This window comes from Diceros bicornis, chromosome 1 (assembly GCF_020826845.1).
Source record: "Diceros bicornis minor isolate mBicDic1 chromosome 1, mDicBic1.mat.cur, whole genome shotgun sequence".
In the NCBI taxonomy this organism is placed as follows: Eukaryota; Metazoa; Chordata; class Mammalia; order Perissodactyla; family Rhinocerotidae; genus Diceros; species Diceros bicornis.
The window spans coordinates 87,078,225-87,105,037 of NC_080740.1; the positions used below are offsets into that span (position 1 = coordinate 87,078,225).

At 51.1% G+C, this 26,813-nt stretch overlaps 2 protein-coding genes across 2 annotated transcripts in view; one reads left to right on the forward strand and one right to left on the reverse strand.

Moving 5' to 3' along the window:
• Positions 1 to 11,138: 11,138 nt before the first annotated feature.
• Positions 11,139 to 24,802, reverse strand: STC2 (stanniocalcin 2). The gene is made up of 4 exons (XM_058546171.1): positions 23,240 to 24,802; positions 21,063 to 21,205; positions 18,329 to 18,540; positions 11,139 to 12,855 (listed from the first exon to the last, which is right to left on the reverse strand). Exons 1-4 carry the CDS (start codon positions 23,388 to 23,390, stop codon positions 12,453 to 12,455), a joined length of 909 nt encoding a protein of 302 aa, XP_058402154.1. The 5' UTR covers positions 23,391 to 24,802; the 3' UTR covers positions 11,139 to 12,452.
• Positions 22,544 to 26,813, forward strand: part of LOC131408961 (uncharacterized) — a 238,637-nt gene continuing 234,367 nt past the window's right edge. The window contains exon 1 of the mRNA XM_058546182.1: positions 22,544 to 24,999. Coding sequence (XP_058402165.1) covers positions 24,571 to 24,999 — 429 coding nt within the window. The 5' untranslated portion in view covers positions 22,544 to 24,570. The remainder of the gene's footprint in view (positions 25,000 to 26,813) is intronic.

Here is a 26,813-nt window from a genome sequence, read left to right on the forward strand (position 1 = left end):
CGGGTGGTGCTCTTGGAGGAGCACCTGTATCGTGGAGGAGAGAAACCCGGACTCGGTCCTGGGGATTCCTGAGGTCAAGTCTCAGCTCCTCTAGTTACGACCTGGGGGAAGGCGCTTAACCTCTGGAGGCTGCTTCCTTACCTGTAAAGGAGGAGTACCAACTTCCACCTGTCCGAGACACTGTGCGATTTCATCGTTTCAGACACTGGTCTGAATGTGCAAGGGCTGGAGAGCTTTCAGAGCTTGGGGCCATCTGCAAGGTTGTTGTCGTGGAGTTACTTGGCCCCGGGGTAGGTTATTGCTCTGTGTGTGCCACCCAATACCCTAATTCCGCACGGCAGCTTCTCGGTCTTCCTTCCGTGGGCCTCGCTCCTGGCTCTCCAGCGGGTGGGAGGCCTGAGGGGGCGGCTCTGCTCTCATCAGGTGTTTCCTTCCACCTGCCCAGGTGTGTGCTCAGGACTGGTGCGGCCTGCAGGGCTGGTGCACCGAGCAGGACTGCTCCTCATGTTGTCTGTTGGCTGCTCATGCTATTTCTTTTTGTTTAGATTTTAATCAAAGTAATACCTATGTATAATTAAAGATTTTACACACAAGTCCTAATGGCAGAGGCTCCCCTGTTCCGTGGCTGGCACATGGCTGTCCAGAATAGAGACGGTTTTTTCCAGCCTCCCTTGCAGCTAAGAGTGACCACAGGACTCAGTTCTGGCCAGTGAGTTTTAAGCAGAAGTGTTGTGTGGTAGCTTTGGGGAAACATCCTAAAAAGACAACTGGTATGCACTGTTTTTCATCTTTGTCCTTTCTTCCATCCTATTGGCTGGAATGTGGATTTGATGGCTGGAGCTGGAGCAGCCATATTGAACCGTAAGGCGGTCTTGGAACTGAAGGCCATGTGTGGTATAGCAATGAGAAAAAGGAGAGTTTGAGAACTTTGTGGAGCAGCCCTGAGTTGTCTATCTCCAGACTTTTACCTGACATAGAAATACATTTCTGTTTTAATTAAGGGATTTTGTTTTGGGTTTCTGTTTCTTTCCACCAAACCTAATTCCAGCAGATCCAAATTACCTGCTTACACCTCCCCACCAGTAAATCCTACTCCCCAGAGACGATTACTTGCTTCCCTTTAGCTGTTTCTTCTAGTATTTACCTCCAGATGTCTGAATAACATAACTCACTGCTGTTTCTTGTTTGTTTATTTGATTTTAGACATTATCTATTGGCTTCCTACTGCAAAATCTTAGGACTTAGCTCTTTGCTCACCCCCAACCCTCTGCTCGTACAAACACTGCCATTCTGCCCATCATGCCAATACAGATTTCTACTTGAATCGTATATAGGGTATTTATCTATTATGACAACTGTGTAATTATTGTTCAGAGCCAAGCTAAGTCCACACTACAGGGAGTGTCCTATGATTACATTTTCTTTTTTAATGTAAGGCTTTACTTTTCGTGGAATTAACAATGCATCTTTTTTGGTTTGCTTAGTTTTCTTTTCTTTCAGTTCTTTACTGAGGAATAAATGACACGTAATGAAACATAAATATCTTAAGTGCTCAGCTTAATGACTTTTACATATGATATACCGGTGACACCAGCACACATCTGTCATCCCAGGAGGTTCCCTTGTGTCCCTGTCAGTTAATAGCTGCCTATCCCTGCCCCCCAGAGATAACCACTATTTTGATTCTCACCCCATAGATTAGTTTTTCCTTCCTGTGTTTGAACCTTATATAAATAGACTCATACCACATGTATTCTTTCCTGTCTGGCTTTTTACTCTCATCGTGTGTTTAAGGTTCGTCCACATGGCTGTGTGTATCAGCCCTTCATTCCTTTTTAATGCCCAGTCGTATTCCTTGGCTGGAAATACCACACTTTGTTATCCATTCCGTATCGGATGGACATTTGGGCTGGTTCCAGTTTTTCGCTGTTCTGCATAAAGCTACTCTGAATATTCTTTTTTAAATAATTTTATTTATTTTTTTTCCCCCAATGCCCCAGTAGATAGTTGTATGTCATAGCTGCACATCTTTCTAGTTGCTGTATGTGGGACGCGGCCTCAGCATGGCGGGAGAAGCGGTGTGTCGGTGCGCGCCTGGGATCCGAACCCAGGTCGCCAGCAGCGGAGCGCGAGCACATAACCGCTAAGCCACGGGGCTGGCCCTACTCTGAATATTCTTGTACTAGTATTTGGGTGGCTCTATGTACTCATTTCTCTGGACATATTCCTAGGAGTGAAGTTTCTGGGCCATAGGATGGGTATATGTTTATCAGAAACTGTCAGAGAGTTTCCCAAAGTGGTTGTACCGTTCGTGTCCCCGTCAGCAACGTACGAGAGGTCCGGTGATTGTCTATCGTTTGGAATTTGATCTATTCTGCTGGGTAGTGATGATCCCTGTCACCTTAATTTGCATTTTCCTAATGACTAATGATGTCAACGTCTTTTTCATGTGCTTACTGGCTATTTGAGCATCTTCTTTTGTGAAATGCCAGTTCAAGTCTTTTGCTCAGTTTTGGTTTGTTTAGTTTCCTATAACTAATTTAATCATCGCTAACTTAGCCCTCAGCCCTCTGGCAGAACCATGAAGTGCTCGTCTGCAGTCCCCTGTGTCCTCTGCTCCCAGTGGGACTGGCTGCTCAGCTGTCACCACGGACTCTTCTTACCGTCATCCTGGAAGTCCCTTCCCTCTCTCCTGTGTTAGATCTCTGCTTCCTGGACCTGATTGTGTCTTTGTTCTTGGTTTACTCCCTCATTTTGGTGGAGCACAGCCTTCGGGGGCTTCCTGTGAAAGGATATTTGAAGAGCAAAGTTTTTGAGACCTCGCATGTTTGAAAAATACCTGGATTGTGCTCCACCTCGGTGGTGATCTGACTGTGTAGGATTACTTTCCCTCAGAATGCTGTACTTTGTCTTCTGGCTGCTTTGCTGTTGAGAAGTCCGATGCCATACTGATTCTTGACTCTTTCTACGTGATTTTTTCCGCCCTCTTTGGAAGTTTTTGGGATTTTCCTCTTTATCCCTAGGAGTTTTGAAGTTTCACAAGAACACGTCTTGTTGGGGAGTTTTTCCCTCACTGTCTTGGGTCCTCTTGAGGCCTTTTCAGTCTGAAAACTCTTGCCCTTCAGTTCTGTACTATTTCTTTGGTAAGTTTCTCCCTACCATTTTCTCAGTTCCCTCATTCTGGAACTCCCGCTGGTTGGATGTTAAAGCCCTAGACTGATTCTCTTTCTTATTTTTTCTCTTCCGTAGTTCATCTCTTTCTGAGGGATTTTCTCAAATTGATCTCCCAATTTTTTATTGAATTTTTCATTTTCCTCTCTCGTGTTTTAATTTCCTGGAGTTTTTTTTTCAGTTTTCTAAACGTTCCTCTTTATATTGCCCTAGGAAATGGAATGACCCTGAATTGCTTAGCTGCACCCATGAGTGTAGGCAGGAGGCCTGCAGTGGCCAGTCTCATCAAGCACGTGAGTAGGTAGGTAGGGTGTAAGACAATAGGGAGCGGTGGTGATTGTGGTGAATCGGTCGTGGGTTTGGTGTTGGTGGATGTTTTTATTCTTGAAGACAAGCTGGAAATCTGGATATTTGTGGCTTGTATGTGCTGGCAACTAATTTGGCTTTAAAAAATCAATATGTGAGGTCAAAGGGAAAACATATACAGGCAATATCTGGCCTGTGAGCCACCATTTTGTGAACCTCTAGTGTAGGCCTTCTAGTTTGCAAATTACTGTTACATCCATTCTCTATTTGTTTCTCATGACAACCCTGTGAAGCGTCTTGCCAAAGGGCTGGTCATGGGTAGGCCCTGTCTCAAGAACTAAGTGTAATGCTCTGTTTAAAGATTTTTTAAAAAGCGTTGGCTCTTAGGTAGCCGTGAGAGTCTGCTGCTATGAAGAATGTGTTAGTTCACAGCCTCTGCCTGCCACGCCTTCAGGGCCCATCACAGTGTTCAGGCTGAGCCACGCTCTTCCTCAGCTGTTCCGAGCACACAGGAGGGCTGGAGCCAGCCACTCCTGCCCGACACAGGCCTCCTCTAGCAGCACACTTTGCCCTGGGGCTTCCCGTCATGCTGGCGTTGACTTCCTCAGAACCCCACTGCACTCCTGCCTGGCCCTCCGCACCCCCCTCCGCAGGTGTCAGACCAGCACTGTGACCCGAGGCTCCACCTGCCCGCTCCTGCTCTCCACTTGGTCCTTCACAGCGTTTCCCCAAGAAATCTCTTGCACTTTTGATTCTGTCTCTGCTTCCCCTAACTGACACACCTTCTAAGGCCCCAGGCCCTGGAAATACGTGTATGGAGGTTGCTTCCATCTCTGCCCCTGGGTGACTGTGTAGAAAAGCAGAGGTTGGTAAAGGAATCTCCGAACAGTCATGGCTGGCAGGGGGGCCTCAGAGGGTAGCTGGCCCCGTTCCTTCTGCCTAGCCCTGCTTCAGGACGGTGGGCCAGTGAGGTTTGATCAGCTGAGCCTCCCGGGGTCCTCCCCTGCGTCCGTCATTGTGCTCCCCACCAGGCTGGCCTCCCTGCTCTGCATCCTCCCAGGAGAACACGTGTTGATGGTTTCCCAGGGACAGCAAGCTCTGGGTAAGTGCCGGGAGACTCTGAAAAAGGCCGGCAGGGTTGACACGCCCATGTGAGGGGTCGCAGTTCTTGGGCTGTGCTGAGCTGAACTCTTCTTCCCAACCTTCCTTTTTCTAGAAATATGGGTTTCCACGGAGTTCCATGCTAGGGAGGAGGTGGCACCCCAGCGTGAACCCAACACTCACTGGATGCCCCAAGGGAAGGGAGATGCAGAGCTGTCTGACAGTGGCTTCTCTTTATTCTCATGTCTTATGTCGTCATCACGCTTGTTCTCCACCGAGTATTTCAAAATGACACTTCTGCAATCAAGGTCATCTGACCTTGGCTATTGGAGGGATGGAGTTGTGCTAACTTCTGGGGAGGGAGCCTCGTTCCACCTCCCTTCCCTCATGGCCCCTTGAGGTTCTGTGGACAGAATGGAGTGAGGGGGTGTCCAGCAGGGCCCCGTGGACCCCTCCTCCCAGCCTTGCCCCGCCAGGTGAATGTGCGTTTGACCTGGAGATGAGTTCTACCCCACTCCTCTGTTACAGAACTCACTATATTTTCAGAATCAGAAGTGTGGAGAAGCTTCTGTGCTGCCGGGTTGCTTTCAGCATTTCTCCTGCAGAGGTGGCACCAGCCCCCCAGGGATCAGGAGCTGGGACGGCTCCAAGGGCCGTGGACCTGGCAAGCCCAGAAGATTCTCTTCATTTTCATGGTGTTATTCTTGGTCTAGAAACCCTCGCGAGCTCTCTAGCTTCTTGCAAATTCGCCCCACGTACTCTGAGAAGGCATTTGGACCCTATCCTGGGGCTCCATTTTATCTCTTTGTGCCTTTCAATGTTTCGCTTTTTAAAAATACATTTTTCTTCATTTCAGCTGAGTCATTTTCCTCCTCCTCCTCTTATACTGGACACTCCTGGGAGCCGGAAGGAGCCCTGTCCCAAATCCTTGGCTCCTCCAGGCCAAATCTTTTCCAAATGTCAAACTTTTAGGAAGCTTGGCACACAGTGGAGCGGGCTCTGGCCCCGAATCTCTTTCCTCCCTTGTCTCTGTCAGTCTCTGCTTTCCTTTCTCATTAAGGAGGTTTATTAACTGGTTTTTCTGTGGGTGCCTTGCCTTGAGGTTTGCAGGGAACCTGGCAGGAAGGCCCTCTGCTCCCCAGCATGGTCTCGTCGCTGCCCGGCTGATTGCCACTTGGAGCTCATGCCTGGGAGAGCCGCAGCATCACGGAGCCGCTGGGAGGCCACTCTCTGACCCTAGAGAGGGTCCCCACCTAGTTAGCCTGTGACCCCTCATGCCTGGTTCAAATTCCCCCCAGGCGGGGCTGGCCCCTCTGTTCTGGCCATAAAAGACTTCATACCTGCCTCAGAGAACCGCCAGAACGGAGTGGAAAGGATGGGGCAGCTCATTCTGTCTGTGCTCTTGGCTTTAGGCAGAAGCCTTCCAAAATGGCCAGGAGAAATAATACCTACCATTTACATGGCGTGTCACAGTCTTCAAAGCATTTCCTATGTATTCTGACTTTTGGACACCTTCAGTCATTTTATGCTCCCCACCCCTGTGAAGGAAGCAAGGTAGCTGTTAGATTCCTTATTTTGTAGCTGAGGAAACAGGCTTAGAAAGTTCAAGTGATTTGTCAAGGTCTCAGGTGCAGCCCTGATTTATTTTTTCAGTCGTTATTTAAAAATAGAAGAGATTTACCTGGTGTGAGACAAGTAAGTGGCTGGATCGGTACTCCCATCTGTGTCTCCTGACTCCAAAATTACAGGCTTCCCATGATTTTAAACTCTGACACCCACTCACTGATTCTGTCACATGTCGATGCCCCTCACAAGGACACAAGGACATATTTACTTTAGACGTCACAGTGAATTGAAACATCTGGTTTGACAATTTTGCACTCTTTTAGACAAGAGGTTTCACTCAGTCATTCATTCGTTCATTCATTCATTCACACTGTGCAATGACAGGGCTGCTGGGGAGACGAGAAACTCTGTAAAAGTGACCCTGTCTCTGCCCTCATGGCGTTCAGATCCTGGGGTTGTTACAATACCAAGGATGACATCAAAACCCTAGTTTAGTTTGTTTTGTTTTGTTTTTGCCCTTTTTCTCCCCAAAGCCCCAGTAGGTAGTTGTATGTCATAGTCACACATCCTTCTAGTCGCTGTATGTGGGACGCGGTCTCAGCATGGCTGGACAAGTGGTGCGTCGGTGCCCGCCCGGGATCCCAACCCGGGCTGCCAGTAGTGGAGCGTGCGCACTTAACCGCTATGCCATGGGGCCGGCCCCAAAAACCCTAGTTTAGATTTGCAGAATATGCTGCAGAATCCTCCAGTCTCTCTTGGGGAAGCCAGGCACTGTGGGAGAAGGGAGGCTAACTGCCCGGAGCCAGCCTTGTTTCCAGAGGCCTCGGGGAATGAGGGGCCACGTGGAGAGACACAAGAGAGAGAAAGGCCGGGGCACTGAGGTACCATCCTGAAGGGGCGATCTGGGGAGGGGACTCTCCAGTCCCGGTTGCCCCAGCCGGGGCCACATGGAGAAGAGATCAACTACCCAGCTGAGCTCTTTCTAAATTTCTGATGCACAAAATTGTGAGCAAAATAAAATGGTTGTTGCAATCTACCAAGTTTTTGGGGTAGTTTGTTAACGTAGCAATAAGTGACAGGGACAGAATTCTACGGCCTGATCATTCTTCCTGCACAAAGCACTCTTTGGCACCTTGGGTCCTTGGCTGAGTATCATTCGTGACTCCGGAGGGTGAGTGGGCAGGCGGTCCTGATCCTCTTTAGCCTGTCACTTCTTTTACGTGGGCACTCCCCCTTAACTTTAAGAACCATAAAAAAATCCCAGAAACTGTCTAATGGAAAATGGAACCAGCTGATTCTCCTCTGTACCTTGTGAACAATTGCCCTGCCAGTGAGAATTCCTCGGAGGAGCTCTTCTGGCCTCTCCCAACTTTTAGCTCTCCCAGACAGGCCGGATGTTGAACGGTGGCTAGGTGGGCACACAGCCTCAAGGGCCACCAGGCTTGGGTTCTGTCGACCGGCAGGGTTCATCCTGCTGGGCCCATTTCACGTATAAGCTTAGGTTGGCTTTGTGGCTTTTTTCTTCCGTTCTCTCTGGGGAGTGACTTTTTGCGTGTGTCCTTTTTGGGGGGTGATAAAAACCGAACTGCTTACGCAGCAGCAGCGCATGACTCCCAGCCCAAGGCTTCTATTGCTCTTTTCTTCTCTTCTCCGTCCACAAAAAAATCATTTCACATGAAACCTGTTCTCTGGCCAAGGCTTGTCCCCTCCTCAGCGGGGGGCTTTCTTTTTTGTTGACTTTAGAACAAATTCAGATTTCCGTCTCCAGATTTTGGGGCACGCAGCTCCAGCTTCCTTTGGAAACTTCACTTAAATACCAGCGTATTTGGAAGCCCTTCTGCCTTCTTCCTCCCACAGCCTAATAATTCCTGAACCGACGGGTTGGAGCAGTCCTGAGGGTTGGGGGAGGCAGCTGCGTTTCTGAACTCGGGTGTACTTAACCCATGTTTTCCCACCTGGGGTGGGAGATGGCGAGTAAGACAGAGCAGAGCCCTGGGGTGGGTTGGCATGCCACCTCTGGAGCTTGCTAGCCTTGTGACGGGCTCTAGGCATAGTAAGATGCCTTTGAGCCTCAGTTTCTTCCTGTGCAAAATGGGGTTCAAATAATATCCATAAAGCACCAGGTAGTGCATGGGGCACAGAAAAGATCCACAAGAAACTGCTGCTGTCACGATGAGGACGATGATGGTGTGAAGATCTCAGGGGAGCCCGGCTTCTCAGACAGGGCTGGTGATCTGGTGGGTCTAGTGGAGAAAGCTCTACTACATGTTCTCAGAAGCCAGCCACTCCCGACACGCTTTCCTCCGTGGCCCTTGAGGAGAACCTTTTAGACAATTACCCACATGCACAGAAAAGTGACGAGACTCTGTGATTCTCCCGTTCTCCCTCAGCTGAACCAAAACTTGAGTCTTTGCAGATAAGAAAGGTGAGAGTGTCAATTTTCCTTTCCATTCTAAAGCAGAACTCCTCAGCGTCCTGTTGCTATAAATGTAAGAGTATAAATATTCTTTCTCTAAGCCTCATGTACAATAGGAATAACACTGATCGGCTTAAATTAACAATAAATCGCACGTGGAGAATCTAGGCCTGAAGTGGGGGAGAGCATGTGGTCTCAGGGTCGCAGACCTTGGGTTGGGTTCAGACCTCCCTCTCACTAGCCACATGGTTTGGGACAAGTTGCTTTATCTTTCAATACCTTGGTTTCTTCATCTGTAAGATGGGAATAATATTTGCTACTTGTGGGACACAGTTAGGATGAGATAATATATGCGAAATACCTAGCACTGTGCCCTGCACATAGTAGGTACACTAACGGTGTGTGAACCCTCGGAGATCAGGGACTCCAGCTCTGTTTTGCTGTGGTGAGAAGAGCTGGGAAGGATGCGGTGAACTTCCCTGCCTGTGCCAGGCCACTGAGCACTTATGCTGGTGGTGTCCGCACAGGCTCAGTCTGAAAGGAGGGGTCCCAGGGCCCAGGGGAGACCAGAGGGAGCTGTGACCTCCCTAATGGCCCTGGGGCTGGCACTTCCAGGCTGGCTGCATGGAGTTCATTCTCCTCTGTGTCTGGGTGACTCAGCCAGGGTCTTGGACAGAGTCCCTCTGATGGAGGAGAAGCCCAGGGTGGTCTTCTTCACCTCGTTCCCCTCCTTGTAAACTGAACATCCAGCATTTTAAAAGGACTCAAAAGGCGACTTGCTCACAGCCGTCCCCCTTTACACTGGACGTCCAACGCCCTCTCAGACAATAATGCTATTCAAGGGGGAGCCATTCATTTAAAACCTTTATTAATACTGGGAGAAAAATAATGCAATGTGACAATGTACAGATCCTGTTGCCTAAATCCATAACAGAAACAGGTATTATGACTTAGCAAGCTCACGTGGTGCCAATTCTGAGATCAGATGAGGCTGTTCTTCCTTAGGAAATGGCCCTGGAAGCATTGTTTTTCCATGTTGTTCTAGCGAAGCCGTTTACTTGGTTCAAGTTTAGATTTCTCTCTTTGTGTGTGTGTGTCAAAATATGACTAAAGTTCTGGGCTGGTGTTTTCTATTTATTTAGTTTTGGGTGTCAGCATTTCACTCCACTCAGTCCTCTCATTTCAGAATAACAGGGCTATTTATTGATACAGAGGAGAGGTGTTCAGATCATCTTGTTAACATGCAAAGCTCAAAATAAACATCGTATCTTTATTTGGAAATCCACATCCTTCCTCAAAGGAAGGCTCATGAGTAAATCTGTATGAAGCATGAAGCCCGAGGCAAGGGTCTATTTTTAATGATCACTTTGCTTACAGTTTAGATGGGACAAATGAATGCTTACAGGAATTTGGACTTTTCCTCAGTTTTGAGCAAAAGAATCTTAGCAATAAATACTATCGTATGCTTCAAAACTTTAGGAATCAGAATGAAATGATATCTACCTGACTTGTGAGATAAAACAAACCAGTGGCATGAAAAATATACAACGGAGATCCGTGAAGCGGTTCAAATGAACATCGTAAGCAGTTTTATGCGTTGAGGGGCGGGGAACACTGAGATAATAAATACAAATGACAAATATTTACAATAGAAGCAACAAATGGGACATCAGTAGGCGAACACATAAAACATTTACACTGAGGAAAATATAAAAGTGATGCCTTTCACACATCCAGCCCAGGAGCTGGCGAACAAATGAACAGCTGACCCAGCAACGCTGGAGAATGTTATTGCTTCAGCTTTTGAGTGACGTGAGTGAAACAGTCAACGCGCTGCAGTGGCCCATGCCGGAGACAACCGCGGTTCACGCTGGGCTCCCATGGCAGAGCCTGCCACACCAGTCCTCCTCCCGCCGCAGGCAGAGCGGGATTAAGGGCACCATCTCCTCTGCTTCCCGCAGCTCCAGGTCTTTCTAGGTGCTTCTCTCAACACTTCATTCCCCTCCCCCCAAGACACAATGATTTCTTTCCAACACAGATCATGAAAGATCAGGGAACTGACCCTCCAGCACCACGTCCTGGCGGCAATGAGGTTGGACTTTGGGTGTTTAAATACGAGCTGTTTTGGGTAAGGGCATTCCGCGGAACAGATCATTTTGGAGGAGATAAATTTAGCTTCTTTCTCTCTGGCTTCAGGTTGCTTTGAGGGAGAGCTATGAGCTGATACAAACGCAGGATGCATATTTTTTGCCCACTTACTAGAACAGGGGTCAGCAAACTCAGACCAAGAGCCAAAGCCAGTGGGGCACGTGTTAAAATGCAATTTCACTGGAGCGGAGCCAGGCCCATTTGTTACGTGTGGTCTGCGTATGTCTGCTTCAAGCTGCAATGGCAGAGCTGAGTAGTTGCGGCAGAAACCATATGCCCGGCCAAGTTGAAAATAGTGAATTTGCTATCTGGACCTTTACAGAAAAAATTCGCTGACCCCTGCTCTAGAAGGACCTGGCTGAGGACACCTGTCCACTCCTTGCAATACTGGGTCCTATTTGAGTATGGGCTGCAAGGAAGGCCTATTTGACAGCCTATTAGGAAAGAAAAGAAAAGGCATCTCTCTGAAATGTTTTAGGTAACCGCAAGAAATCCACTGCTGACACTTTCTATTATAATCCTCTCCCTTCTTGCCTGTATTCTCAGTTCTGTCTCTCTTCTCTGCCTTTTCTTGTCCACGCTGACTCTTTTCGTTGTTGCTAAATTCCCAATCGGATCTGGAATATCCTGTCCCTCTGCGATTTTCGGTAGTCTTCTCCATTTATGTAAAAGGTCGGCATTCCCTCATGGAAATTACTGAGTAGTCTCCATTCTCCTCTCCCCTCTTCCATCCTCCAGCACGGAGAAGGCAGCCTTCCAACTTGGCCTCACGGAGTCCAGGGTATGGTGCATTAACGATCTTGGCTGAGGGTCGAGGTGAGATAAGAAGATGCTGAGGGACGTCTGTCAAACGAACTCCTGGTGTGTGCATTTTCCTCCAGGTGTGGGTTTGCCCTAAGCGGCTCTGAGCCCACACCAGGCAGTCAGATGGACAGCTGCTTTGCTCTTTGATTCCTTTTAAAATAGCACTTAAAAAAATCAGCCCTGAAAGATGGGCTGGTTTTTTTTTTCCGTTGAGCTGGTTTTAACAACCCAGTTGCTTTGTTTGAAAGCCATTTATTTAGACGACAGATACGTAGATGTAACTGGATAAATAAAAAAGTGAAATCGAGACTTCAAGCAGTGGTTAAGATACAAACACACGGGGCCACTCCCTCGGACAGGGTCCCCCAGACAGAACAATGGCTCAGAAATTACACTTAGAACCCTCGCCCTCCCCTGCCAAGCAGCTCCAAACCTCAAGGTCCCATACAAGAAACTGAATTTCGATTTGGCACCAAGCACCCACACGGTCCTTGCCTCCTTTCCAGCCTTCTCCTGTTTCGCAGGGAGATTTTCACATCCACTCCTGCACCGGAATCCAGCTGCTGTCCGCCAAGACAGCACCAGAAGCTACGGGGCGGGGACCCGCACCAAGTGTCCCCTCCCCGCTCCACCTCCCCAGCAGGCCGCCGCCCAGTGGCTCCACGACAGAAAGAAGACAAAGTTGCAAGGAGGACACGTGGCACCCTCACCTCAGGGTGTGCGAGGGCGGAACCCACTGGGCACGGCCCAGACCTTGCTGCTGCCCAGGCAGTCTCCGCCTCACCTGTTCATCCCACTAATACACAGCTTCCTCAGGTCCGCAGTCCCCACCAAATCCTGCGTGCGACATCACCCCTCTTTAATGGCAAATGTTTTGGAATGTCCATAGAGAAGAAAATGGACGGCGTGGAGGAAAGATTTCCTGGCCAGCCTTTTCGTTTCACCTTCGGATATCGGAATACTCAGACTGTTCATCCTCCCACTCGCTGCTTCCAGAAGTTCCTTGGGCCCCATGGCCGGCGGCTCTCCCCTGGGCATGGGCATGTGGGTGGCTCTTGCTACCTCGCTCGCCCTTGGCACCTCGGCCGGTCTCCCGACTACTGGGCTCTGAGAGGCGGTGACCCGCTTCCTCGTGTTGGGCCCTGGACAGCTTGGCTCTGTCCACCTGGAGCTGGTGCTCCGGAGGCACGGTGGGTGGCCTCTGGATGGCTGAGGTGCAGAAGCTCAGGATGGAGCACAGGCTGCCCCAGTTCTGCTCACACTGTGCCTGCACACTGTGGGTGATGGCCTCCTTCACCTCCTCCCCACAGGTCAGCAGCAGGTTCACCAGGTCCACGTAGGGTCTAGAGATGGAGAGCAGAGAGACCAGGAATGGAACCAGAACCGCGTGGGCCATGGAGGGCAGTGACAACACCAGGGAAGAGAGAGATGGCCAGTGCTTGGCTTGGGTTTGGTTTGGAGAAAGAGCTTTCCAGAGTTACTTCAGCCTTTACTCATATTCTTTGGAGTACTGGCCTCAACTACCATGTACTGGGTGGTCATGTACCAGGCTCCACGCCATGCGCAGGAGAGTCAGAGGTTGGAGACAGAGCCCACCACAAGAAAAAGGGCCAGTGACAATTCACAGGTGCATATGCTAAAAGAAAGAGCCTCAGGGAAGGTGGGGTGAGGACGCCACACAGGGCAGCCATGGCAACAATGCCAGGAGAGCAGGAGAGCTCTGGGCGCGTCGGGCAGGCTAACCTGGAGGGTTTTAGTAGGAGTGGAGATGGGTCTCAGGGGCCAGTGGAATAATATTTAGGCAAATGGTGAAGAGCCTTAAATACCAAATTGAGGAGCCTTTTTGGCAGGGAAGGAGGAGCCGTGCAGAGTTAGGGCTTGGGGAGCCCCACACCGCCCCCTTGCCTGTGGCGTCAGCAGGCTGGCTGGCTTTGCACTGGGTGCCACTATCCTGGGCGAGCTTTCTCTAAGTGAGGCACCCAAGAAACCCTTCTCCCCATGTCTGTGTTTGCCCCTGGTTCAGACTCATGACGAAGAGGCGTGCTTTTGGAAGTTAATGGATGCACTTCCCTCCGTACCTGGAGGAGTCTGGAAGGGGTGGAGAGGGTGGGAGGAAGACCGCCTCCTTGGGATGTCCTTTCCCATGGAGCTCTTCCCTTTCTTGGTAGTTGAGGCTGGGGAGCGGGAGCAGCCATCTCAGCATCTCTATTCTTCCAGGCTGGGCCTCCCCAGAACCGGAGGGGAGGGCTGCCCGCCAGGGGCCCAGTGTTTAGAATGAGAGGCAGCTGTCTGTGAAATAAACACGCTCGGTTCCGGAGGGGAGAGCCAGCTGCTCAGGCCATTCCAGCGTCCCTGGGTTGTCCTTTAGGAAAAGTGCTGGAGGAGGAATGACCACGTCATGCAAACCTGCCTCCTGGGGGTGGGAGGTGTGTGCAGAAGGCAGCAGCAGTGTGCCTGCTTTTGATATTTATGAGCCCATCTGGTAAGAGTGTCCCCGGCAATGGGCTCTCATCGCTTGCTCATGGAGCCTTTCTTACATCTCACTGGCCTTTTAAAAGCCTCAAGGAGGGTGTGGAACGTTTCCTGCAGCTAACCAGTGTTCTTACGCAGTCCCTGGCCAGCAAAGTTCCTGGATATATCTGATCATGAGCACGGCAGCTCTGGGCCACCACTGCGGGCAGGGAACTCACTCTGCACCGTGAGACCATTTATAAGAAGGAGCAAGACTTGTGTCCTCTGTGAGCCTGGACCACCTGGCTGGCTGCATTACGGCCCATTTAATCTTCCCTTTGCAAGCTGGCAGTTGTTGCCACGCAGGAAGGGCAGATTGTGTTGTAAGACTTGTGAAGTAGTTTACTGCCACTTTCGGGAATTAGCCCTCAAGCTGTAATGGAGTGAACTGTCCTTATTTCACAGATGTAAAAGTGTGAGGAGAAAGTGGCTTTTGGCAGCTTCTGGGCTGGGAAGGCCTGGGGCTGGGCTGACAGTGCAGAGGAGGAATGTTCTGGCTGATAGAGATCAAGCTGCCTTTTAAGGCCTACTTGATGCCTTTGGAGTCAGAGAGTCTATGCACGGCTGATGGGCAGGGTGCTTAAATTCTCTAAGGCAGGCCCCTAAGAGTGACAAGGACAGTGATCGACTCATCATCTTGGAGCCACACAAGGGAAATGCTCAATGCATGTGTGTTTCCTTCCATCTTTTGAAAACTAGCTGCTGACTGCCGGTAGCTCCAGTTCATGGAGTGTATCTGCCGCGGCAGTACCAGGATTTCAGCACCAGACTGTACCTGCCACTCCTCTGGGGCTAGAGGAGCAAACGGCAGGGGCTGAGAATGAGAATCTCTGTCTTTCTGGGACACTAAGCCACTGCTCCGCTTCAAGTTTCTTTCCGCAGAGTAAGGGGAGGGGAATGGACTACTGGGAATGGACGGACTGCCCCCTGGCCGCCTTCCCCCGGGCGTCCTGCCTGCCAGATGACTCTCGGAACCCCAAGGCGGATCTGAGAAGGCTGGACTAGCCCACGCTCTCCTCTGCCCTTGGCGCTCTCTCCTGATGAGAAAGCTGTGAACCGTGGGGAGGGTGTGTTAATCTAAGCTGTGTTTCGAGCTGGCGTGGTGCCTTCTCAGGCTGCAGGCTCAGCCCGTGTCTAATGACAAAGCCCAGCTCCCTCAACTGGGTGTCAGCAACGCTAAAGGATTTTAAAAAATACTTGGAGGGCGACGTGCCTAGAGGCTGCCAGCACCCAGTGACAGGGTGTGTGGTGGCCAAGGCAGTTGATATGGAGAAAGTGGGGCGGGAAGGGGTGAGGGGAGCAGAGGGGAATGGAGAGCTTGAAGGGAGCCACTTTAACTGCATATGAGAGTTTTGGGATGGATGTGGATTCTGGGGTGACTGCGGTTTCCTCCTCTCTGACGTGAAGAGCAAATTCAGTTCCCATTTTCTTGTCTGTGACTAATGCCACACATTCTTAAATGGTGGTCTTGATATCTGGGGACTGATGGGACCTTTCGTGCAAAAATCAGTTAAGATTGTTTAAAAAACAAAAAACTCAGGCAATTCAGCTTGAAGTACAAGTTGATGCACTGCATAGTTGTGGCTTCAGAGGGGAAGGTAGCGGGGGTTTGTGGGGAGCCGGAGCGAGGCGAGACCAGCTGCCGAGAGGGGCTGGCTTAGCAGGGGCAAGAGGACTTGCGAGCAGCCACAGTGAGTGTTCTTAAAAGAGGCCCAGGCGGCCCTGTGGGGTGGGCCACCTGCACCAGAGCAGGCTGTGGTGGGGCTATGTGTTCATCCTAAAAGATGCGAGGAGCCCTTTGAAAGTAAGGGTCTCATGGCCCCACGGGCCATGTTTCCATGCAGCAGACAACAGAAAGCTACAGCACTTTACCCCCTTTTAAATTCCAGCGGGGATGAAAAACTTCAAAACCTTCAGTTTTCCCAAAGAAGATTTTTCTTCAAAAAGAGAAAGTCTTCTCAGCTCCAGGAATGTATCATAGACTTATAAACTAGCGCCCCATGATCTCTTCTTGAGGCTAACAAACTATCTCTAATGGATAGCGGGTTGAGGACAAATGAACTTCATGAGTTTCTCATCCATGGGGCATTTGCCTCTTCTAGGGGCACCTTGAAGGAAGGGAATTGCACAGCGCTCTCCTTATGCAATGGGGATATATTTGAGAAAAGGGAAAACCCTGCCACATTTGGGGACCAATGAGCCTTTAGCAGGTCTAGTAGGGAGCGAGCAGGCCAGGAGCAAGGAGACTTGAGGTCTATTCTTGATAACTGGCTTCAGTCATGTATATCAATTCCCAAGCTGAAAAGCAGGAATCAAATCTCAGAGTAACATCATTAACCTCTTAGCTTCACTTTCCTGCTCTGTTAAATGGGGACAGTAATCTCCATCTCCTAGTGTTGTTGGGAAAGATAAATAAGATAATCCAGGTAAAGTCTCTGGCCCAGGGCGTGGCCCACTAAAAAAATGATAGCTATTATTATTTTTGTTGTTGTTGATACTGTTGTTTCTTTACAGGTATTTGGAAGAGTAAAAAATATTTTATCAGGCATTAGTGTAACTCAAGGAAAAGGCGATGTTACTTTGCTCTTGGCAAGAGCCACTTGCAGAGATGCACAGTGAGTCTTATCATTCTAACACTGCACCAGGGGTGTTGCCAGATACCTAGAACCTCATAACCAAGGGAAAGTGACAGGTGATGGTTGTTGTCCTCCATCATCTAAGGTAGGGTGGGGAATAGCCTGCTTAATGACACAGCCAGGGGAAGGCCATGGCATGAACTAGGAGCAAGAGTTCATAAAATTGTATTGATTTGGCCCATCGAGTCACTGCAGAAAGACCAATGGTGCCATCAAGGTGGCAATGACTTGTACTGGTCTGCTTAGCTGGTGTCTTGCTTTCTGCCCTGCGTCTCTGAGGAAGAGGCCATCATAACCTTCCTGGGCTATCGACCAGGCTTCATGTTAGAGCAATTATGTATCCACGTGCTTTATCACTCTGCCAAATTTAGGATCCTATAGATGGGATTTTTTTTTGCTGGGAAAGATTCGCCCTGAGCTAACATCTCTTGCTAACCTTTCCTCTTTTCATGTGAGCTGCTGCCACAGCATGGCTACTGACAGATGAGTGGTGTGGTTCCACACCCAGGAACTGAACCCAGGCCGCCGAAGCAGAGTGTGTGGAACTTTTTAACCAGGCCATCAGAGCTTGCCCTAGATGGGAGTTTTTTAAGGAATGAGATGTCCTAGGTTTATTATTGAATCGCAAGTCTTCACATAGGTAAGTTCACACTTCCTCACTTTGGCATAAAGGTATTTAGCTGATTAAAGTTTTTTTTTTTTTTTTTTTTGTGAGGAGATCAGCCCTGTGCTAACATCCGCCAATCCTCCTCTTTTTTTTTTTTTTTTTGCCGAGGAAGACGGCCCTGGGCTAACATCCGTGCCCATCTTCCTCCACTTTATATGGGACGCCGCCACAGCATGGCTTGCCAAGCAGTGCGTCGGTGCGCGCCCGGGATCCGAACCAGCGAACCCCGGGCCGCCGCAGCGGAGCGCGCGCACTTAACGGCTTGCGCCACCGGGCCGGCCCCTGATTAAAGTTTTTGACATTTGCTTTGCATTTTCTCTGAAAGGGCATTAACATGTTAGAGGAGGTGAACTGGACCTTCTAAGGGAGAGGAGAGCTTATGGAGGCAGGAAAAATAGCTATTGCCCTCAGCATTTAAGAGCGTAGGTTCTGGAGCTGCACTGCCTGGCTCCCAGTCCTGGCTTTGCCTCTCATTGGCTGTGTGATCTTCATCTCAGCGAATCTCAGTTTTCTCTTCTGTAAAATGGGGACGAGAATGGTACCTAGCTCACAGGGCTGTTGTGAGGATCAAGTGGAAAATTCACATAGAGCACTTGGCACAATGCCTGGCACTTAGTAAATGCCCGACAAATGTTATTATCTGTTGGCTGTCTGTTGGGGCACCTCCACGGCTACTTGGAAGACTCAGAGAACTGTTGGATCTTGGCTGAGGGCAACACAAAGGGTATTCTGAATCCTACACGTTTCATACTTAATAAAACAGTTTCTCGTTTCTATTGCTTATGATTTTGAAACTGATGGTGGAAACTTCTTTCGCTTTTCCTGAAGGCCAGCAGGAAAGGGACTCTCTGGGGAGTCAGCGCAGCTCTCTGAGGTAAACATAACCTTTCCCATTTGACAGGAGAGCTCAGCCTCTAAAAACAAGCCCCTCACGCTGAAGAAGACTCTCCGGCCCTCTAGCCACGCTGAGGCCTCCCTCCCGGCCCGTGGGGCAGCACTCACTCATGCAGCAGTAGGTCCTTGAAGTGAATCATCTCCACCATCACCCGGGTGTTCTCCTGGGCAGCGGAGCACAGGTCGTGTTTGAGGTAGCATTCCCGCTGTAGCTGAAACACCATTTCCTTAATGGCTGGGCACTTCCGGCTTATGCAACCGAATCGGTGGCGCAGAGCGTGGGCCTTACACTTCAAGGCGTCTTTGATGAATGACTTGCCCTGAGAACAGAGAGGACAGAGACGAGAGAGAAAGGGGCAGAAGAGACGAGTCCTGTTACACGCTTAGCCATTTACCCTTCCTGGGCTTACCCAGGATTTTTCTGACAACTGAACCCCATGGCCCTGCCCCAGACTGACGTCCCTGCAGGTGACAGGGCGATGCTCAATCAGGAGGGATGTCTAGAGTGACACGATGCCTCTGGCATTTGCCCAAAAAGGATGTTCCTTCGGGAGACTAACAAATCTGCCTCCTTCCTCCCCAGCTGTTCCTCTAGTTTCCCTCGTCCCGGGGCTTCCGTGGCCGTCTGTCCTCAAGGCAGCCCAGTGTTGGCTGTTCGGTGGCAACTGTTCTGGAACACAAGGGGACTTTGGCCAGACATCAATCCAGAACTCCTTGGTGCTTCCCAGCAGGAGTTTTTCCCAAGCAGAAGGTGCCTCCTTGTCCAAATCTCACACCTTTCCTTTTCCTTCTCTTCCACAAGTGATGTCAAGATGGGGTGCTGACTGTGCCTCTCCTTTCTGCCTCAGTGTCTCCCACTGCCCCCGACCCAGACTCTTGTCTCCTCCTATCCTTTAAGGAGGAACATTCTTTTCCTTTTTGAAAACGATTCGACTCCTTTAAACTGTTAGGATTACTGCCTCTAAAAGGCCCGCCTGGCACACTGCCTGGCAGCATCTGGAGTCTGAACTGCCCAACTGACAGCCCCTCCCCCAGGCTCCCTGCCTCTGAGCGCCGCGGCAGCCAGGCATACATCTGGCCTACAGTTCTCTTTCCTGGCAACTCCATTAGATTGTTCTTATCCTAGAAAGGAGACAGCTGTTGGGGGTGTGGAGGCCAGCTCAGGCCTTTAGTTCCCTTATCAACCTCCCGGGGCAGAGAGGCATTGTGGGATACCTACCCAGGGATCCCTGCACCCTCCATCGCTATAGAAACAAGCTGTCGCTGGAGAGGTCACCCCTCTGTTTTTAGACAGGCCTGGAAGTAACGGAGTTGAGAAAGTAAAGGGGTTTAGGTTGGAAGTGGGAAGCCAGCCAGCACATTTATTTTGGTTCTCTCCTTTAGAAGCAATTGAAATGTCTATAGGTCGTGTCTGATCACTGAAAAACCAACTCCCTGTGGCCCCCTTTCCTCTGACTCTCCAGTGGGAGCCAAATAGGATAGAGGGTTGGGTGTGCCAGTTTATTAAGTAGTTATGTGCTGAGAACCGACTTGAAAGGGATGCTTCTAACTTGAGAACATACTCCTGTTGGTGGAGAAGAAAAGGAAGATTAATGTATGCGCGGGCTGCAGCAATCTGCTCTTGGTATTCTTCCCTGACATCCTGTGGGATTGCCCTTCAATACACATCTTTCCTCCGGATTTCCTATTACGTTTCCTAATTCCAGTTAATCCAGAAGGGATGCTTTATTAGGGAGCCTCAAGGAGTTCAAACAGTCTACCTCTTTCCTTCCCTGGTTTCTGTTTCCCCTCCTGCCACCCCACATCCTCTGTACTGTAGGCTGCCAGCCCGGTCGCATCCCTTTCTGGTTCCCAGGCCTTGCTTTGTCAGGCTCTCTACAGGATGTCAGTTGATGGTGACTGGTGATGTTCATAAATCACACCTAAACTGTTGGTCTCATCCAGACATTGTCATCACTCTCCGATGAAATGGGAGAGGAAGGTTATACCTTCTTATAACATGGTGCTTCATCGTGCATATATGGGCTGGGGAGGACATGAAAACAGTGAGCCCAATGCCACATGCCATCTGAAATGTATGTGGATTATCAGCACTGGAGCCACAAGGTTGCTTGTTGGTTTTTTCCTGCCCCACACAGCAACTGGGCTTTATCCTTGGGACTCTGGGACAACCGACGTGGGTCAGGCCCTGACTATGTTTGTTGTACAGAGCAAAAGAAGAGTGTAGAATGGCAGCACTTACTCAGGATTTTGACTTTTCAAGTTGGGAGAGGAGAGTCTGCTACTTAGGAGGAAGAAAAGTCTGCTCTTCTGGAGGCCCTGAATTATCCACGTTGCCTGCCCATACACCCACTATGAGATGATGAATTTCTACGAATTTTGTGTCATTTATTCTTGCCTATTAGGTGAAAATAGCTTTTGGAATGTATCGTTGGAGTCCCTGCCCTTCCCCCCTCAACCTACTGTTCCTAATGTCATGGGCCTTGCAGACTGGGTTCTGGGTGTTCAGACATAGTGTGTCCCCTCAGAAGACGTCTATCATTTATTACGACTTTTGTCTTCCCTGCTAAGAATCCTCAGATAATGGTTCAACTTGGTCTCCATTCCACTCTGCCTGTGTAGACACAGCTTAAGAGCGGAGAAGGATTTAGCCTCCATGACACTTCCAGAGAGTGGAGTGGGGAGACTTTGGCATCTTGCCGTACATCTAGAATGTCTTTTGCAAGTGCGAAAACACACCACAAAGATCAGCTAAGGAAATCTGTTAACAAGTCTTTCCAACAAACATTTCAGTCATGCTACACTAACCCCAAGCATTCTTCGTGCTCTATACGGTTTTTACCTGAGCATCAAATTTTCCAGCGTTGTGCAGAAAAGTCATGCAAATCCCATGTAAGCCCCGAATCTCGCAAGAGTTGTTCTCGAAACATTCAAACACGCCACACCCCACATCGCCAGCGTTGACCAAACAGTGCTGGATTTCCGCTAAAATGAGAATTACATACAAATATATACAAAATTCTCAGCCATGCTGGGGAGTGCAGAGGCCGGTTGAAATAAAAGTAACAACTAAAAGAAAATTTAAGAAAAAAAAAGTTAGAAATGACTATTTCAGGATCTAAAAAGCCAGGGAAAGGAAATTTCATCATTTAATCTACTTACGAAAGTACTTATATCAGTATTCGTAAATGTTTGTAGAAAATTAGCCAAACCTACATTATAAAAAATCGCAACCAGAAGTTAGGTCTGAGCACTCCGTTTTTCATCTTTCCCATCTTATTAAAGTATTTGTGGGAATACTTAGTTTGAGAGCAGAAGATATTTCAGCTTTCTAAGCCCAGACAAAAATCAGATTTTAAACGATTAGCTTGCTCTCTCCCTTCTGTGCTTCATCAATGAAATACCCTTCTCTACTTGGAACTTAAAGCTGCTGCTATTAACTTACAGCCATTTCCTTCCTGACCCCCAAATGAGAGCGTCCAAAAAGCACTTTCAATTCAGCTTTATGATTCAACATCCAAAAATCAAAACAAAATTCCTGTTAAGGCAGAGTCTCCGAACCATCCGCATAAAAAACACCAGACTGTGGAAGCTTCGGTTGGAGAGCAGGGGCAGGAATCGAGTCAGATAGGGGCTAGCCTGCAGAAACGCAACCACCGTGGTGAGAGGCTCCTTTTAAATAGAGATCCGGCGTGAGATGTCACTTAATCCCCTAGAATTCCCGAGACCCGGCAGTTTGCTGCCTTCCTTCGCAGAATGTGGCCCTAATTCGTCTCTCTGAAAGGACAGACTGAGGGAGTTAACTGTCAGGCTGCCGTATGCAAAGCTTCTCTTCCTTCCCTCCCCCCTACCCAATTCCCTGATTTAAACCAACCACAGAATTACATCAGAAAAGTATATTGTGGAAGATGGGAGGGGTCGGAGTAGATAATCCGCATTCAGATTAAATCTACCGAGAGAATGAGGAACGTGTATTTGTTGAGAGTCACCAACTACGGAGAAGCACGCTCAATCCTTAGCGAAACCTTTGCAGCGGGGGAAGGGTGGGCAAGGGTCCTAGGACGAACAGGGTACTGGTACCGGCTAGTGGAGGTGGGAGGCTTCCGGATGATCCCACGCGCGGTCCCGGCGCGCCGGGCAGGAGCGCGCAGGGCCGCGATTCACTCGCTGGGGGCGTCCCTAATGGGCACTCGTGCATTCCTGCTCGTGCGGTGAGCGCACGCACGCCGCCGCCGCCAGTCCGCAGGCCCCCAAATAAAGGGAGGGCCGCGAACAGCGAAGGAGCTGGAGGCAGATTTTCTTACTCTCTCGGGAGCTGGGAAAAGGGCCAGCCGCGTGCCCTGCACGCCTGGCTCTGCTCGGCAGCTTGCCGATGAGGAGAGCAGCGGCGGCGTACGGTTCGGGCCATGTCACCATTTCTTCGCTTGCTGACCTGCCCTGGAGCTGGGGACGGCGGCAGCACTGCAAAGGTACGCTTTGCGCCATCCCCTCCTTCCGAAAGGAATGCCTCCAAGGGGAAAGTTCTCAATGCAATGTTTCGCCTACAGAGTTCTCGGATGTCGGGCATCTTTTGAGAAGGGGGAGAAGCGGTCCTGCTGCGGCCCGCCGGATGGGAAGAGAAGTTCGCCGGGTGCAGGGCGCAGCTCGGCTCCGGGGACCCTCCGTACTCCCGCGGGCCGGTTAGGATGGAGCAGGGACCTTTGCACAGAACCCGGGACTCCGGGGCCGGAACTGGTCGCGTCAGGCACGGCCTCATTTACCCTCGACCCCGGGGAGGACAGCAACAAGTCCTGCCCCAGCCGTTTCATCACCCTACCAGCACGTGCGGATTCCGGGCGCGCGGAGCCCGGCGCGGACCTCGCCTCGACTCGCGCTTTCCTTTGCACGTCCCACGCCACCCCAAGAGTTTGCGCGGCCCTGGGTGGGCGCCTAGTTCCGGGCGAAGCTCCTAGGGCGCGCTACGTGGGTGCACGGTGTCGTCTCCTAACAGCTCCTAGCCGCGGGAGCGCACGCACTTACCTGTGTTCTGCAGGGACAGACGGCCTTTCTGCTGGGAGCCCCTGTCTTGGGGACCCTCGGGCGGATTGGTGGCGTCAGTCCCTCGCGCCGGGTCGAAGGTGGCCAACACCAAAGCCAGGGTCATGAACTGGCCCAGCCGCTCGGCACACATGGTTCTTAGTGTAAACCTCCTGCCCGGAGATCTGGATTCTTTGTGCTCCCCTCCTCCTCTTCCTCCTCCTTCGCCGCTTCCCCTTCTCCTCCCACTCTTCCTCCTTGCTCGCCTGTTCCCTCCTCGCGGCCGCGGCTCGGATAGAGGTTACCCAGCGCCCTCCCGTAGCTCTCCCGAGAGCATGTGACCAGGCCGTTAGCAGCGCCGCGAGTGCCCGGCAGTGGCAGGGATGGTGCCTCAAATATCCCTGGAAGCTCTGGTGTCACTTGAATGAAGGAGTCGAGCAGGTGTTGTCCCGGCGGCTGGACCAATCCGAGACCCCCGCCCATTTGACAAGACGGCCGGGAGGCGGGGCCTGCGCCCAACTACTACACGAGGAAGCCGAGCGCCGCTGGGACCGCCGAACAAAGTTGGCGACCTGGCGACGGCCACGCGTTTGCGTGCGTGTGAGTGTGTCGGAGTGCGGCCGGAGATGCGTGCGCGTGTGCGGGTGCTCCAGGGCAATGGCCGAACGGACTTTAAAAAGTAAAAGCGAATCCCAGCTCCGGTTGCAGCTAGAGACGGGCGAGAGGGGACGCTCTGCGTTGGCACAGCGTCCCCATCCCCCTCCCCGGGGCCCCTGGCTCGAACCACACCCGCGTCGTGCTGGGAAAGTTTCCTCTTTCCGATGTTTGGAATTCAGTGAGATTCCCAGCTCCGAGGACTTGACAGATTGCAGGACTTTCCTGGGCACAGTGATGCTGGGGGCAAACCGAGCACATATGGGAATTCCTGGCGTTGTGACGCTTTGCATTAAAAAAACCCCTCAAACTATGTAAGATAGGAGCTGAAGCACTAGGTATAGGACTTGACCTGAAAACTGCTCCATTTTCCCCCTTCCTTTTTGCCCCGCTTTCGTGGGCCGTGCAACACCTAGGGTGCCAGTTTCTCGCCCCTCCCCCAATCCAGACGGATTCCAAACTGGGCTGCAGGGATCCAGGTGACAGACTGGACTTGCATCATTTCCAGGCGGGTGGCAAGGAGGCCCAGGCAGCCCTGAGTCAGCCAGCCGCGGAGCATCGCGTGCCCCGGAGGCCGGAGCTTGAAGGGCAAGTTTCCGCGTCTCCAAACACACTCTTCAATTTTCCCAAAGCGCTACTCGCCGCCCGGCTCCGAGTTCCCTTCACTCTCCAGTCCTCGGATGGAAATGGTTAAAAAAAACAAAAAACCAAAAAAGCCCCAATCGAACCAAAACCACAAAACCTGGGGAAATTCTTTTCATCTCTTCTCCTTTCTTGTTCGAGATCCCTCCCCGAGCACGGCCGGGGCTGGATTGGCCCCGGCTGCTTTCTCCTCGGGCCAGTGGAAGCAGGGAGAAAGTTGGGCGCCGCTCGGAGCGCCTCTTCCCCCGCTGTGTGTGTACGTGTGCACGCTCACGTCTCCCCGGCGCCGGGGCCGGGGACAGGAACTGCTCCGGGCATCGTCAGTCCGACGGCGCAGCTCTGGGGGCTCGCAGGGCTGGAGGAGGGCGGGGACGCGAGCGCTGAGGCCGGGCGCCCTGCGGCGCTCACCCGGGGTTGACGCGTCCTCGCCCCTCCCCCGCCGTCTCCACCCTCCTCCTGGAGAACAGGTGAGCCAGGGTACCAGCTCCCACCTCCCATCCCCCACCCCGCCCCGCTCCCAGCCCGCGCCCTCTGCGGTAATGCGCCGGGGAGGTTTCATCACCCCCTGCCCGCGGCGACGCGGCCCTGGGTCTCCGCGGTGGGGCGCACTGCGCGCCTCGTTGGGGCCGCCATGTGACACAGTTGGGGGATGGGGTGCGGAGACGCTTGGGCCAGGTCATCCTCCGGCCGCCGTTCGGCTTCCAAAGCTTCTCTCCCAGGGTCTCTGCTGCACTCGGGCATAGGGAAAGCGGAGGCGGGGGTGGGGGCAGGGTGGCCGCCGCTGGCCGCAGTCGTCCGGCGCGTGGAGCGGCCCTGAGTAGGGAGGAAGGGGAGGAGGAGGTGGGGAAGGCGCCTTTGGAGTGGCCTCTCCTCCAGGTTGCAGCACCAGAGAGCTGCTGTCCATTATCCCCGCCCGACTTTCAGAGCCCCAATAAATGGTCACTTTGAAGGTCCGAGTCTGCAGCGGTGGCAAGAAACTGACCCCTCATGCCCATGATTCCAACAGCAATTACTTCTTGCAGCCTCAGATCTTTTGTGGAAGGAGGTGGGGTAGGAGTACATTAAAATGGGTGGTTCGCATTTCCCACCCTGCTTTTGTTTGCACAGTTAACTTCGCTTCCTTTATTAGTTTATGAAAAACCATCTCCTGTAGATCCTGAAAGACAAAACATAACAAACAAACAGCAGCATTCTGGCCTCTCAGGAATTCCATAAGCCCCTGAATTTCCTGGGTAGGCTTTCTTTCCATGGAGCCTCTTGTAGGTGAGAACGTGAGCAACATTGGCATTAAAAAAGGTATCTGGTCACTTGGTTCTTTGAGCACAGAATTAGGAGAGGTCCAGAGGGTGGGAGCAAGCCCACCTTTGCTGGATGCAAACCCTCTGAATCTACTTGATAGAAGCCTCTGAGGGCACCTAGAGAGCGGCCAGGCAGAAGGAGCTCTCTGAGCTCCTGCCTCACTGTGGCCTTTGGCTAGGCGCTGGTGCCATGAGGCCCTGAGGCTGCCCTCAGAGGACCTGCATAATTTTAAAATTCATTTTGAGGCTATTTGCTCCAGCCTCACAGGGGACATTCGTGTCCCCCACCTGAATCAACTGCCTCTTTAGAACTAAAAAAAGATTTGAAGGTGTTGCAAGTATAGTACTAGTTCTAAAAGGTTCAACCTCCAGGCTGCTTGGCCAGGGCCAAACATCCAGAGAAGAATGCCCATCCCGGCAGTGCCGTCAGGGCTGAGAAGATTCTGCAGAATCAGTAGACAGTTTGCTGGGATTACCAGTCTAGGCCCCAGGCCTGGGGTGGGAGTGGGGAGAGGAGCTCAGAGTGGTGACTTTGTCGTGCTCTCCCCCCTCATTCTTGGAGCTTTATAACTCAGGCCTGGTTTGGCTGACTGTGGCTGATGAGAGTGGGGGTGGGGAAGGGGCAGTCATCATAATAGTAATGATGATGATGATTATAAAGCTAACATGAATTGAGAACAGACACTGCACCACACACCAAGCTTGCAGCTTTGGTGGCTCTCTAGACCTGAGTCCACCCTAGATGGGAATTGAGACTTGGGAGGAGTGAGGACAGACCAGCTGGGATTGCCCTGAGGTTCTGCAGGGAGTCTGGCTAGATGGATGGTCCTTCTCAGTTTAAGACCCAACCAGCTGTGGAAAGGATGAGGCAGGCTTGCCTCGTGATATCTAGTGGCTTCTGTCGTTGATGCATGGGACCCACGTTCTTCTGTCTAACTCCAGTTCACCAGTTAAATTCAAACATCTAGTGAGTAGGTTTGGTG